Genomic DNA, 13,902 nt, shown 5'->3' on the forward strand with positions numbered 1-13,902 from the left:
GATTTGACAGGTGATACTGACTCCACATAGCCAGGACATAGAGCCTGACTTTCAGACCTTTTGACTATGACTTCACAGTAGGAAATACACTTAAAATCTCTATTTAGTACATACTTATGGAGTTACAAATGCTTGAGACTCCATTTAGTTCAATCTTTCATACCTAGCAAAAACAATTTCTTCAACATCATATACATAAATATCATAAAAGAATGATAGAAAGTAAAAGACAACAGACAACTATTATCAAGATAATTTTTCTAGTTTTGGTTCTTGAATTGATTTTAATAGATTTTGAGGGATCTGATTTTTTTTTTTGAAGTTAATTTATTTTTGAGAGAGAGCATAGGGGAGGGGCAGAAAGAGAGGAAGACAGAAGATCTGAATTGGGCTCTGCACTGACAGCAGAAAACCCCATTCAGTACTTGAACTTATGAACCATGAGATCATGACCCGAACCAAAGTTGGACACTTAACCAACTGAGCCATTCAGGTGCCCCAAGGGATATGATTTTCTACTTAGCACATTTACTAATCTATCACAAGCCAATATACTTTAATATTTTGTGTTGCAGGATACAAATATCTATTTGGCTGGCACTGAAGAAGGTCATATTCACAAATGTTCTTGTTCGTATAATGAACAATACTTAGAAACCTACAGGGGACATAAGGTTAGTTTAATAACAGTAGGTATGGAAAATGTGTCTTTTAATATTTCTAAAAAAATAGTATTTTTATACACACTATTTTTCACATGCAATAAATTTACAACTTCAGAGTTAATATTACCAACTTGAATTAAGTATTTTTTTTGTATGGAAATCATCATAATGTGTGGGGCATTTTATTTGGCTTCCAGGTAGTCTTGATTTTTTCTTGCCAGTTATGGAAGTCACAATTTTTATTTGTTTCTGAAAGACTTTGCTTATGATAACATGCTGATTCCAAAGTAAAACTGTCTCTGGCATATACTTATTTTCTCTATCTTTTGTGATTGTTCCTTCCATGTTATCTTCATTTTCTCCCTTATTTCTGTTTCTTAAAGTAATCATTATATTTTTAAAAAGTAAATAAAGTATTATATGTATTAATATTTAGTTAGTATTGTAACAACTATATTTTTACATTTCTGTATGGCATAACTTAGGGAAGATTCAAATTATGACCTTACTCTGAGCTAAAATAATACACAGTGATGCATGGTACATAAATCTAGAAATCTTAGCATTTTTAATTTGTTGGTCAAGTTTAATTTGATTTTAACTATTATTTACCTATGTATTTTAATTTCTTTTTCTAATTCTAGGGTCCAGTGTATAAAATAGCATGGAATCCATTTTGTCACGATGTGTTCTTGAGCTGTTCTGCAGATTGGGGTGTTATTATATGGCAACAGGAGAATTCGAAGCCATTTTTGAGTTTTTATCCAACTACTTATGTTGTTCATGATATTGCCTGGTCTCCAAAATCAGCTTATATATTTGCAGCTGCAAATGAGAGCAGAGTAGAGATTTGGGACCTTCATATCAGCATGTAAGTGTTAATGTTTTTCCTGGTGATATTTCTCATAGAAGCAGTTCAAACTAAATGATACCTGATAGTTTTGGTATTTGTTAGAGAGCATTGTGGTTACTTTAGAACAAGCAATAGTTTACACGGTGAGAGTCCTTTGTGAATAAAAGATATATGCTAGGATGCTATATTCATTTTAATTACTTATGCCATATGTGGTTTTAAAAATATTTAAAAAGGTTACCTTAATCATATCAGACTTTTACAGGAGGATATAAGATTTCATAGCTACCTTGAATTCTTTTTCATTGCCTAGTTTATAGAAGAATGCAGAGAGGCAACTAGCTATTTTTAACTAAAGATTGTTTGCAATCAGGTAAAGAAAGGAAACAAAATAATTATTTTTTAAAATACTTATTCTCTTACCTTTTTTAAAACATATACAAAAGGCCATGATTTAATAAAAAGTTTTAATTTAAGGTGTAGACCAAAGTTATTAGAGTGTCATCTAGGCCCATGTTTTCTTTTTAAAATGAACATTTATACAATGCAGGAATAAAATGTTTAATGATTCTATTTCCTCAGTTGGAAAATACTGTAGAGTTTTATGCTAGTTATTAGCAGAAACATCAGGGCATTACAGTCTTGCTTCAAATAAGTGATATAAAATTCAATGGGTTTATTCTTTTTTTAAAAAAAGTTATTTATTTATTTTGAGAGAGAGTGTGTGTGTGTAAGCAGGGGAGGAGCAGAGAGAGAGGGAGTCAGAGATCCCAAGCACACTCCATGCCTTTAGCACAGAGCCTAATATGGGGCTCTGAGATCATGAGCCTGAGCCAAATCCTGAGATCATGACCTGAGCCAAAACCAAGAGTCTGACACTCAACCAACTGAGCCACCCAGGCTCCCCTCAATGGGTTTGTTCTTAATGACAATTTTTTATCCTATAAGTTAATAATATAATAACTCTAAAATTTTGTCATGGCTAATACTATAAAACAGTTTGAACCCCAAACCAAGGATTATATCACAAAGCAATTTATTTTGTTGTATGAGATGACTAATGTATAAAATGACTACTTAACTCATCTCACTCCTGATTTTAATTTTTTTGGTAAAACTCAATCTCAGGACATTTCTTCAGAAGTAGGCAAGCTTCTGCCTCGGTTTTTTTTTTTTTTTAAGTTTACTTATTTTTGAGAGAGAGAGAGACAGACAGACAGAGACAGAGCACAAGTGGGGGAAGGGCAGAGAGAGAGGGAGACCGAATACAAAGCAGGCTCCAGGCTCTGAGTTGTCATGCATATCCCAATGCAGGCCTCGAATCCACAAACAGCGAGACCATGACCTGAGCCAAAGTTGGATACTTAAGCCACTGAGCCACCCAGGCGCCCCCGCTTCTGTTGTTTTTTAAGGATATTGGTGGATTGCTTTGGATGACAAGGAATAAAGAGAGTTCTTGTTCAAAATATTCTTTTATATTCCAGAGGTTCATTTGGGTCAAAATATCCTTCTATTAAAAAACATTTATTACTTAAGAAGTTGTATTATTCAGGGTTCTCCAGAGAAACAGTAGCAATAAAAAGAGAGAAAGAGATTTACTTTAAGGAATTGGGTCACATGACTGTGGGGCCTGGCAAGTGTCAAGTCTGCACCATAGGCTGGTGGGCTATAATTTCCATCAGGAGTCCATCTTGCAATCTTGAGTCTGAAGGCAGTCTGGAGGCAGAATTTTATTCTACTTTGGGGAAATCAGTCTTTTCTCCTAAGGTCTTCAACACATTGAATAAGGTCTGCCTACATTATGGAGCATAGTGTGGTTTATTTAAATTCTACTGATCTAAATGTTAATCATAACTAAACAAAATACCTTCATGGCAAAGTGTAGACTGATGTTTGACCTTGTAAACAACTGAGTACCATAGCCTAGCCAAGTAAATACATAAAGTTAACCAGCATAGGAGTTTAAATTTGTGAGTTCACATCTTTTTTTTTAAAGTTTATTTATTTATTTTTGAGAGAGAGAGGGAGAGTGAGAAAGAGAGAGACTGAGCATGAGCAGGAGAGAGAGGAGGAAAGGAGAGAGAGAGAATCTTAAGCAGGCTCCACGCTCAGCTGGAGCCTGACACAGGGCTTGATCCCAAGACCATGAGACCATGATCTGAGCCGAAACCAAGAGTCGGATGCTCAACTGACTGAGCCATCCAGGCGCCCCATGAGTTCACATCTTAATTGTGACTTGCTTGAATTTATTTAGTAGAAATTTATTCACTAAAGAAGTGAAAGTTTTCACCGAATAAGGAGTAGAGAAGCAGTTATTTTGACTTTGAAAATTTACTTAAGAAACTTTTGTTTTGTTTTTGTCACATGAAATCACATAAAACATCTCAGACTTTTCTTAATCTGTATATAAAAAGAATATAGTAACAACAAATACATTTACAAATAAAATATTTTATTGCAGTTTGGATCCTCTGATTGTGAATGTTGCTAACCCTGGAATTAAGTTCACAACTGTCCTCTTTGCCAAAGAAACAGATTGCCTTCTAGTGGGTGACAGTGATGGACAGGTTGGTGTGTATGAACTAAGAAATATGCCCACTGCTTTGGATTCTGGCCGGGTAAGACTCAAAAGTCAAATTTTGTATAATTTAATAATTTTAGTTGTGGGGTGCCTGGGTGGCTCAGTTAGTTCAGCGTCCAACTTGCTCAGGTCATGATCTCACGGTTCGTGGGTTCGAGCCCTGTGTCGGGCTCTGTGCTGACAGCTAGCTCAGAGTCTGGAGCCTGCTTCGGACTCTGTATCTCCCTCTCTCTCTGATCCTCCCCTGCTCATGCTGTCTCTCTCTCAGAAATAAAGAGAACATTAAAAAAATTTTTTTTTAAATAATAATAAGTTTAGTTGTAATTTTGTGTCATACAAGGAATTTACATTTCTTAAATATCTTAAGTGTGGTGCAATGGAAAGAACATAAAACCCAAGCGTTTCTACCAAGCATGGGATCTACTAGGCTTATTTCCTTTGAGCCTCATTTTTTTCCTCTGTAATATGAACACAATAATGCTGTAGCATAATAATTGTAAATGCTAAATGGAATAGCTTAAAATTGTGCCTAATATACTGTTGGGACTTAATAATTGTTGAGTATGGAAGAAGTTTACTGCAAATATTCAAAGACTTTTACAAGAAATTATAATATTTTAGATATTATCCAATGTTCCTGAAATAAGCATTTGTTTTTGTTTCTGTCGTGTTATCCTACTTCCTTACTTTGATCTTCAAAACTAAAAGGCAACTGAAAGGGAGAATATATTTGCAAATGACACATCGGTTAAAGGCTTAGTATCCAAAATCTATAAAGAACTTATAAAATTCAACACCCAAAAAACAAATAATCCAGTGAAGAAATGAGCAGAAAAAATGAATAGACACTTTTCCAAAGAAAACATCCAGATGGCTAAGAGACACATGAAAAATGCTCCACATCACCCATCATCAGGAAAACACAAGTCAAAACCACAATGAGATACCACCTCACACCTGTCAGAATGGCTAAAATTAAGAACTCGGGAAACAACAGATGTTGATGAGGATGTAGAGAAAAGGGAACACTTTTGCACTGCTGGTGGAAATGCAAACCGGTGCAGTTTGGAAAACAGTATGTAGATTCCTCAAAAAATTAAAAAATAGAATTAACCCTATGACCCAGCAACAGAACTACTAGGTATTTATCCAAAGGACACCAAAATATGGGTTTGAGGGGACACAGGCACCCCAGTGTTTATAGCAGCACTATCATATCGACTGACGAATGATTAAAGAAGATGTGGGATATATATTTTAAAAAGGAAAAAAAAATTAAAGAAAACAGAAAAAAACAAATAGAAAACTTTGTTGTAAAACTTTGACAAGCAATCCGTATTACCAGATCCTATTATTTCTAAGGTAGCTGTTCAATTTTTAATTTTTTAATGTTTAAATATTATTTTATGGAGTAATCTGGTATATATTACCAAGAATATGATAAACATGTTAAAAATATTTAAAATATGCACGAATCAACAAGGAAAAAATACTAAGACTACAATAGAAGACTGGGTAATGGTCAGGAACAGTTCATTCACACACACAAAAGACTAATAAATATACTTTAAAATTAAACCTCATTGGGGCGCCTGGGTGGCTTAGTCGGTTAAGCGTCCGACTTTCGCTTAGGTCGTGATCTCGCGGTTCGTGGGTTCGAGCCCCGCGTCGGGCTCTGTGCTGACTGCCAGCTCAGAGCCTGGAGCCTGTTTCAGTCTGTGACTCCCTCTCTCTCTGACCCTCCCCTGCTCACGCTGTCTCTCTCTCTCTCTCTCCTAGAAATAAATAAAACATTAAAAAAATAAATTAAAAAAAATTAAACCTCATTGATAAATGAAGAAATAAAATGTATTACATTAAATTAAAATGTGATTGCATTCTCAATATGACATTAACAAAGTTTTTTTTTTAATTTAATAGGTGTACTCAGTACTAGCAACATTTGATAAACAGGTTTTCTCTTAAATAGATAAATGTTGGAATAGAATTTGGTATAACTTCTTTGGAAGCAATTTGGCAATCTGAACCAAGACTGTCATATTTTTGAAATTCTGTTCTATAAAAATATTCATAAAGGCAATCAAATAAATTAATTATAACAGTTTAATAGGATAAGAAAAGAAAAAGAAAAAAAAGAACATAATCTAAATATCCAACCAGAGGGAAATGTGGCCAGGGAAGTCAGCTGTGTTAGATTTGGGTCACATGTAGCAGGTGGAGTTTTATTCCATGAGGGGCTATATGATAGATAGATAGATGATAGATAGATAGATAGATAGATAGATAGATAGATAGATAGATAGATGCATGCTTTGGATGTTGTATTTGTCATTTCTGCTACCTAACATCCAGAGATTGATCTCCTACCCACTTCAAGTTTTTGCTCAAATATCAGTCACTTTCTTGGTGAAATCTTCCTGGCTACCTTATTTAAAATTGAATCTCTACTCTCACCTACACTTCTTATCTCATACTTTTCTATGTTTCCTTTTTGTAATAACACTTATCTTTGAATATACCATATTCCTTATTGATTTATTTTGTTAATTGCCTGTCTCCCACAGCTGGGATGTAAGCCACATAGAAATAGTGAATTTTGTCTCTTTTGTTTGTAAAAACATAAAGATTTTTTCCTAAAATGCATGTTTCCATACATCATAATTTTAGTCTGTTCTGAGAAATGCAGCACTAATGGCTTGTTTTTCATGATGTAAGCATTTTAATATTTTTAATTTCACATTCATTGAGTATAATACCTTTTAGGGTACTGGTGTGTTTATGCCCACACTTGTTTATGATACACAGTTCAACAGCCAGAAGGAACTAGAGAATTCTATTCTTTATTCAAGTCTCTCAAAAACATTAAAATGGATCCAAATATACAGTTAATGGTAATCTTTTTCTTCTTCTTTACTTATCCCTCAAATCCTAAATGTAACCTCAAGGCCTAAATCCATTGCTTTCTATCCCTGTGATTCCATCAGCTCCATCCCACAAAAGCCCTAAGAATTCACCCACAAATTCCAAACTTGGGGCAGTGAGGAGAGGGAGTTGCATTATTTAAAAATCTTTGCAAAAAATAAATAAATAAAATAAAAATCTTTGCTAGTGTGTGCTGGGCTGGTGGTAGCAGAGAAACCTAGGAGTATTAGCATGTTGATTCTTTTTATTCACATATGTCTACAGTACTTGTCAAGTGTGACAATAATTTATCAATATAAACTATAATATTTTGTACACATGTCTTTCATACTAGTTTGAGCTAATTGGAAACTTGTATATTTAAATATCTAGCACAGAGCTAGCACATAATAGGTACTCAGCAAATATTGAAAAGTGAACAAATACACTTAGAAACAAAAGACACATGGTTTATACGAAAGGAACAATGTGTGCACAAAAATATAATCAAGTCATAAAAAAAAAGTCAAAATAACAAAATCCTATAGAAGCATAGAGTAGGAAAATTGACTTTTGAAGAGAATGGGGAGAAAGGAAAAGAAAAAATAGGCAAATACTTTGGGGAAGACTCACACAGGATATTAAATTTTAACTGTATTTTGAAGGATTAGAAATTTTCTTTGCAGGGGCACCTGGCTGGCTCAGTTGGTTGACTGAACAACTCTTGGTTTCGGTTCAGGTGATGATCTCATGAGATCCAGCCCTGCACCGGGATATGCGATGACAGCATGGAACCTGCTTGAGATTCTCTCTTTGCCCCTCTCTCTGGCCCTCCCCTGCTCATGCTCTCTCTCTCAAAATAAATAAGTAAACTTTAAAAAAAAAAGGAAATTTTCCTTGCAGACAGGCGTGAGGGAAAGGCTTGAGCAAAGGTATAGAATTAGAAAGGTCCATGACATTTTGAGGAAATGGTGAGTAGACATTTTTGACTGGTAAAGAGATTGCTTGAGAGAAAAGGGCCAGTTGGGTCATTTGCCATGATGTGGAATTTGATCCTTATTTTCTAGAAAATAGAAAACCATTTAAGATTTATAACTCTAAAAATGATATGGTGACAAAATAAAATTAGATGCCTATCTCACATGTTGTACAATGGTGAACTCCAATAGAATTGAAGACTGAAAAATAAAACAATTAGAAGAAAGTGTAGGATAATGTCTTAATGATCTAAAGGCAGATTTTAAAAAGACCAAAAAATCTCCTGATTTTTCCCATTTTTCCCCTGTTTCCTTATTTGTAAGATGAGTATAATTTTGGTACCAGAATCAAAGGTTATTAGAAACATTAGAAGAGTAAATAGGTACAAAGTGGTTAGAACTGGTACTGGTGCATAGTAAGTGCTCAATAAACCTCAAGTATTCTTTCTATGATTATTATGTCAAAATTAACACTTTCTGTTCAGGATTCCATATGTCAAGTTAAAAGAAACAGATTAGAAGAAGAAAAATCTAAGATTATAAAAGACATAGTGTCCAGTATATATAGATAACTCCTATTAAACAATAAGAGCAATTCAATGTTTTGAATGGGCAAATGTATAAAATACTAAATCATAGGAGAGAGACAGGAATATTAATTCTCACAAGTAATGGAGAAATATACAATTGAAATTATACAAGGTATCAATTCAAACTCATTGGATTTACAAAAATGAAAATATTAGCCAATATTAAATATTAGCAAAGTTGTAGGGAAATAGGAGCTCTTATGCAAGGGTCTTGGGAATATGAATTAGCATAGCTTCTTTTTTTTTTTAATGTTTTATTTTATTTTTTTGAGAGAGAGAGACAAAGTGCAAGCAAGGGGAGAGACAGAGAGAGAGGAAGACACAGAATCTGAAGCAGACTCCAGACTATGAGCTATCAGCACAGAGCCCGACTCAGGGTTCGAACTCAGGAACTGTGAGATCATGACCTGAGCTGAAGTTGGACACTTAACTGACTAAGACACCCAGATGCCCCTAGCATAGGCTCTTCAGAGAGTGATTCAGTAAAACTTAGAATTCAAATACCATACAAAGCAATGAAACCATAGAGAATGTCATGCACATGTATATTTGGACACATGTATAAGGTATTAATGTGAGTTGTTTCTTCTTTTTTTTCTTTTGTCTTTATTTTTTTAATTTTTTTAATTGATACTAATGGGATTTATTTCAGACTTTTTTTTTTTTTTTACAAATAGTTTATTGTCAATTTGGTTTCCATATAACACCTAGTGCTCATCCCCACAAGTGCCCTCCTCCATGCACNTTTTGTCTTTAATGTTTCTTTTGTACATGGAGATGATTACTCAGTCTACTTTTGCTTAAAATGTTCACATTCAAATATGCTATAAAATTAAAAAAAAATCTTTGTTCACCTTAAGTTCTTAAATTTAGATAATATATTTTATTATTCTGTTTCTAAGTCTAGCAAATTTTAATACACACTTTCAATAAGCTTTGTAACCAACTTCTTTAAATCCTCTAAATTTAATTTATCAATTTAATATAGACTTTTAAATACTTCAACCATCTATGGACAAACCAATCTGATACTTAAGGAATTCTTATTAATTTAATACATTTTAAATGTTGAATATAATGAATCTTAAATTTTCTTAAATGTTCCAATGCTTTTAATAAATGAATAATATTTCAGTCTATGATTACAAGTCTAGGGGCGCCTGGGTGGCTTAGTCGGTTAAGCGTCCGACTTTCGCTCAGGTCATGATCTCGCGGTTCGTGGGTTCGAGCCCCGCGTCGGGCTCTGTGCTGACTGCCAGCTCAGAGCCTGGAGCCTGTTTCAGTCTGTGACTCCCTCTCTCTCTGACCCTCCCCGCTCACGCTGTCTCTCTCTCTCTCTCTCCTAGAAATAATAAAAAAAAAACCAACAACAACAAAAAACAAGTCTAAATCAATTACCCAATTACACATTTAAATTAGAATCACAAATTTATTTGCTAGGCAATCTAATAATGGCAAATTCTCTTACATATAATGAATATTTAAAATATGAAATATGTACAAGCTCCTTAATACAAAAATATTAAAATGATCTGTTTGATTTGCTGCATTATTTCTATACACAATTATTATTCTTTCAGTGTAAAAATAGGTTTCCCCAGTAAAGAAACAAATAAAGCATTCCAAGTAGTTTTGGAGATGATTTACTCAACTGGCTCACATGATATTAACTGTGGACATTTAAGGAGATGTTCCTAACTACTTTGGTGCCAGGCTGAGCCCTGCTTTAGAGTTGATTTGTTCATGCCCTCCATCTGGAATGGTCTCAAAGCCCATGTCTCCTGAAGTCTACTTACCTGTTACCCATGTTCTCTATCTTCTCATGGAAGCCTGCAACCTTGAATGTGTTGCTACATCACTTGATTGATTTCAAGTTATTTATTTACTGTGTCATGAATTCTAAATTACTATACTTTTCCTATCTTGTAGGATTACAATCTTTATAGATGTTTAAATTGTTATCTGTTTGGATTCTGTATATCTTCCAGGGTTTTCTTTAATTTGTTAGTAGTGGTCTGAAAGACATGCTAATGAAAATGTTCATAACAGCCTTGTTTCTATATTGATAAGTTGGAGACAACCTAAATGATCATCAGTGAAACACTGGGTAAATAAAATATGTCACATTCACATGAGTGACTGTAATACAGAAGTTTAAATAATATATATTTCAGTGTCTCAATATGACAAATTTTGAATAAATCTTAAATATGTGTTGAGTGATAAAAATAAATTGGAGGAAGATAAGTACAATATGTTATGATTTATGTAAGAGTATTTAAACACAAATATAAAAGCTGTATTCTTAGTGGACATATTTATAGTTAGTAAAAGTATAGAATATAGATTGGAATGTGCAAGAAAAAGATTTCATTTTTGTGTTTGATTTGAATTGATGAGAGATATCCTTTTTTTACTTTTCTTTTCAAGTTTTTAAATTTAAATTCCAGTTAGTTACCATACAGTGTAATATTGCTTTCAAGTGTAGAATTTAGTGATTCAGCACTTCCATGCAATACCTGGTGCTCATCATAACAAGTTCACTCTTTAATTCCCATCATTTAACCCATCCCCACTCATCTCCCCTCTGGTAACCATCAGTATGTTCTTCATAGTTAAGGGTCTATTTCTTGGTTTGCCTCTCTCTTTTTTTCCTCTGTGCTTGTTTGTTTTGTTTCTTAAATTCCATATATGAGTGAAATCATATGGTATTTGTTTTTCTCTGACTGACTTCTTTTGCTTCTCATAATACTCTCTAGCTCCATCCATATAGCACCATGTTCTACAATAGCCCAATTATATAAACAGCCCAAATGTCCATTGACTGATGAATGGATAAAGAAGATGTGGTATATAGATACATTAGAGATATCTTTTATTTTGAGCAGTATGCTCTGCAAGCAGAAGGCTAAGTTGAGAGTGTGAACATTTTTGAAAAACGTGTGTGTGTGTGTGTGTGTGTGTGTGTGAATGATTTCAGTGCTGGTGAGCAAAATTTTCTTGTAAGAAATATATTGCATACATTGATAAATAGACACAATTTTCTAATACAAATATGTTTTTCATGCTTTTGGTCATTATATTTTAAAATCAGTGTTATTCTTCTGGGAGATTCAACAAAAACCTATTAATCAGATTTTATGTTACTTACAGACAAACACAGGCTCACCTGATACACTTTTTCCTGAACTTTTCAGAGAAGAATTATAATCAAATAGTAATTTGAAGTCTCAAAGTAATTAATGTCAAACCATTATTTCCTATTAAGATATCTGATCAAGTAATATTATGTCCTATAATTTTTCCAGTAATTTTAACCAAGAGTGAATCAAAATTTTGGAAGGCTTATGTTTTCATTCTATAGGAAAGATGTACGCCAAATTTATAATGAAGTCTGCCTCTGGGAAGTGAAGAATGAGGGAAGAAGAGGATTAGGGATAGGTACAAAAGGAACTTCAACAGGAATACGTGTTTCACAAAGGCAAAGTACCAGAATACACTTGCATCAAGTGTGCTGGAGCAGGGCCCATTGGAGAAAAGCCATGGAGATATACCAAGGACCATGGTATAGGTATAGAACCATGACTCCCACTCATCTCCATATTGTTCAGCACCCACCTCATCCTTGCACAGCAAGAGAACTTTGATCCTTGGGCTATAGATGTTTTAAGCGAAATAATTTCAGAAACTCTGGCAGCTGCTTGATGTATTCAAGGACCAGAATATTACTGTGATATTACGTAGTAGAACATTGGCTCCTGCCCTGTCCTACCAATCAGGGTTTGTGGTTAAGAGTAATATCTTTGTGATGCCTGGTATGAACAGGGTATGGGGTCCAAACTTTGCAATGATAATTTTGTGATGTATCTAGCTGCCAACGGGATTCACCACGACTTAGCATTATTGTTTGTTGAAGCACCATCTCCTCCTCTAGTGTTATGTGGTTGGTTGCTGGGGGCCCAAGTCTTATGTTGAACAGAATTATAGTTTGAGTACTTGGCAGAAGCTAATTCCAGTGGGGCATTGCACAAAGCGACCTTTTTTTTTTTTTTTTCTGGAGCTAGACTGTGGAGAATCACTCTTGAATACTATTTCTAAACTTATGTTTCAGTATATAAATGTTTGCCATTTTTTCTCTGTACTTTGGGTATTTACATATAGACTCTTCATTCAACAAATATCTACTGAGTATGGACTATGTGACAGGGTCTGTTTTGGGTGCTAAGAATATAACAGTGAATAAATTAAAGTAGTGATCTACTGTGTTAGCCCAAGTGAGAGACTGAAGTAGAAAGAGATGGATGTGAGAAGCAGCTTGGCAACTGATTTTGTGTCAGGACCTGAAGAATGGGGAATGTCATCATCAGTACAGGCTAAAAGACAGGACTAACTTATGTAATATCATCTAAGGGGTTTGTAACTCTTTAAAGTTTTGTAAAACTCTTTTACATACATTAGTTCATTCAGCTCTTATAACAATTTTTCAAAGTGATTGTTAATATTTCTATTATCCATTCAAGGAAACTAAGATTCTCAGATATCAATGATATATTTTAAGGTCACCTTTACTGTGTAGTAGAGAAAATTCTGGTCTTCTGCTTTAATTCCCATCTTTTCACAGTATCTTTATTTTTTATTTATTTTATTTTATTATTTATTGTTTCAAGTTTTAAATATTATTCTCATTTAATCTGAAGGAATGACACTTTATTTTTTTAGGTTTATTTATTTGTTTTGAGAGAGTGAGAGTACAAGCAGGTGAGGGGCAGAGAGAGAGGGAGAGACAGAATCCCAAGCAGGCTCCATGCCATCAGCACAAAGCCCATTTTGGGGCTGGAACTCAGGAACTATGAGATCATGACCTGAGCCAAGATCAAGAGTCAGATGCTTAACCAAATGAGCCACCCAGGCACCCCTATTGTTTCAAGTTTTTATTTAAATTTCAGGTTGTCAACATACAGTCTCATATTAGTTTTATGTGTAGAATTTAGTTCATGGTATCTTTCTTAAAAACTCACCTACCATCTTTGGTTTCATCCTCTTATAGATTATTATTTTACTCCTTTGGTATAAGACTGTTATTATTAAATTAAATACAAAATCCACATTGGAATTCAGATCTTAAGCTCTCTCTAAATTAAGCACTATAGGTCAGGAAAGAGCTTAAGATATAATTAAGATCACAAGCTACTTTACAGATAAGAAAACTGAGGTTTACATATTAAGGCTAAACAGAAGCTGCCAAAAATGTTCCCTTAACAGAATCCTTATAAAATTGTTTATCAAACTTCTTTAAGAGTCCTCCATTGGAAAAAGCAGGCTTTTACTAGAAACT

The 13,902-nt window shown here is 34.1% G+C and overlaps 1 protein-coding gene across 1 annotated transcript in view; it reads left to right on the forward strand.

Annotated features, from left to right (window-relative positions):
• The window catches only part of DNAI4 (dynein axonemal intermediate chain 4), an 83,599-nt gene that overhangs the window by 69,065 nt on the left and 632 nt on the right, over window positions 1–13,902 (forward strand). Inside the window, exons 14-16 of the mRNA XM_077776343.1 lie at window positions 576–674; window positions 1,310–1,536; window positions 3,980–4,136. Of these exons, the coding sequence (XP_077632469.1) occupies window positions 576–674; window positions 1,310–1,536; window positions 3,980–4,136 (483 nt within the window). The remainder of the gene's footprint in view (window positions 1–575; window positions 675–1,309; window positions 1,537–3,979; window positions 4,137–13,902) is intronic.

Source organism: Crocuta crocuta, unplaced genomic scaffold (genome assembly GCF_008692635.1).
Source record: "Crocuta crocuta isolate KB4526 unplaced genomic scaffold, BGI_CrCroc_1.0 scaffold17, whole genome shotgun sequence".
In the NCBI taxonomy this organism is placed as follows: domain Eukaryota; kingdom Metazoa; phylum Chordata; class Mammalia; order Carnivora; family Hyaenidae; genus Crocuta; species Crocuta crocuta.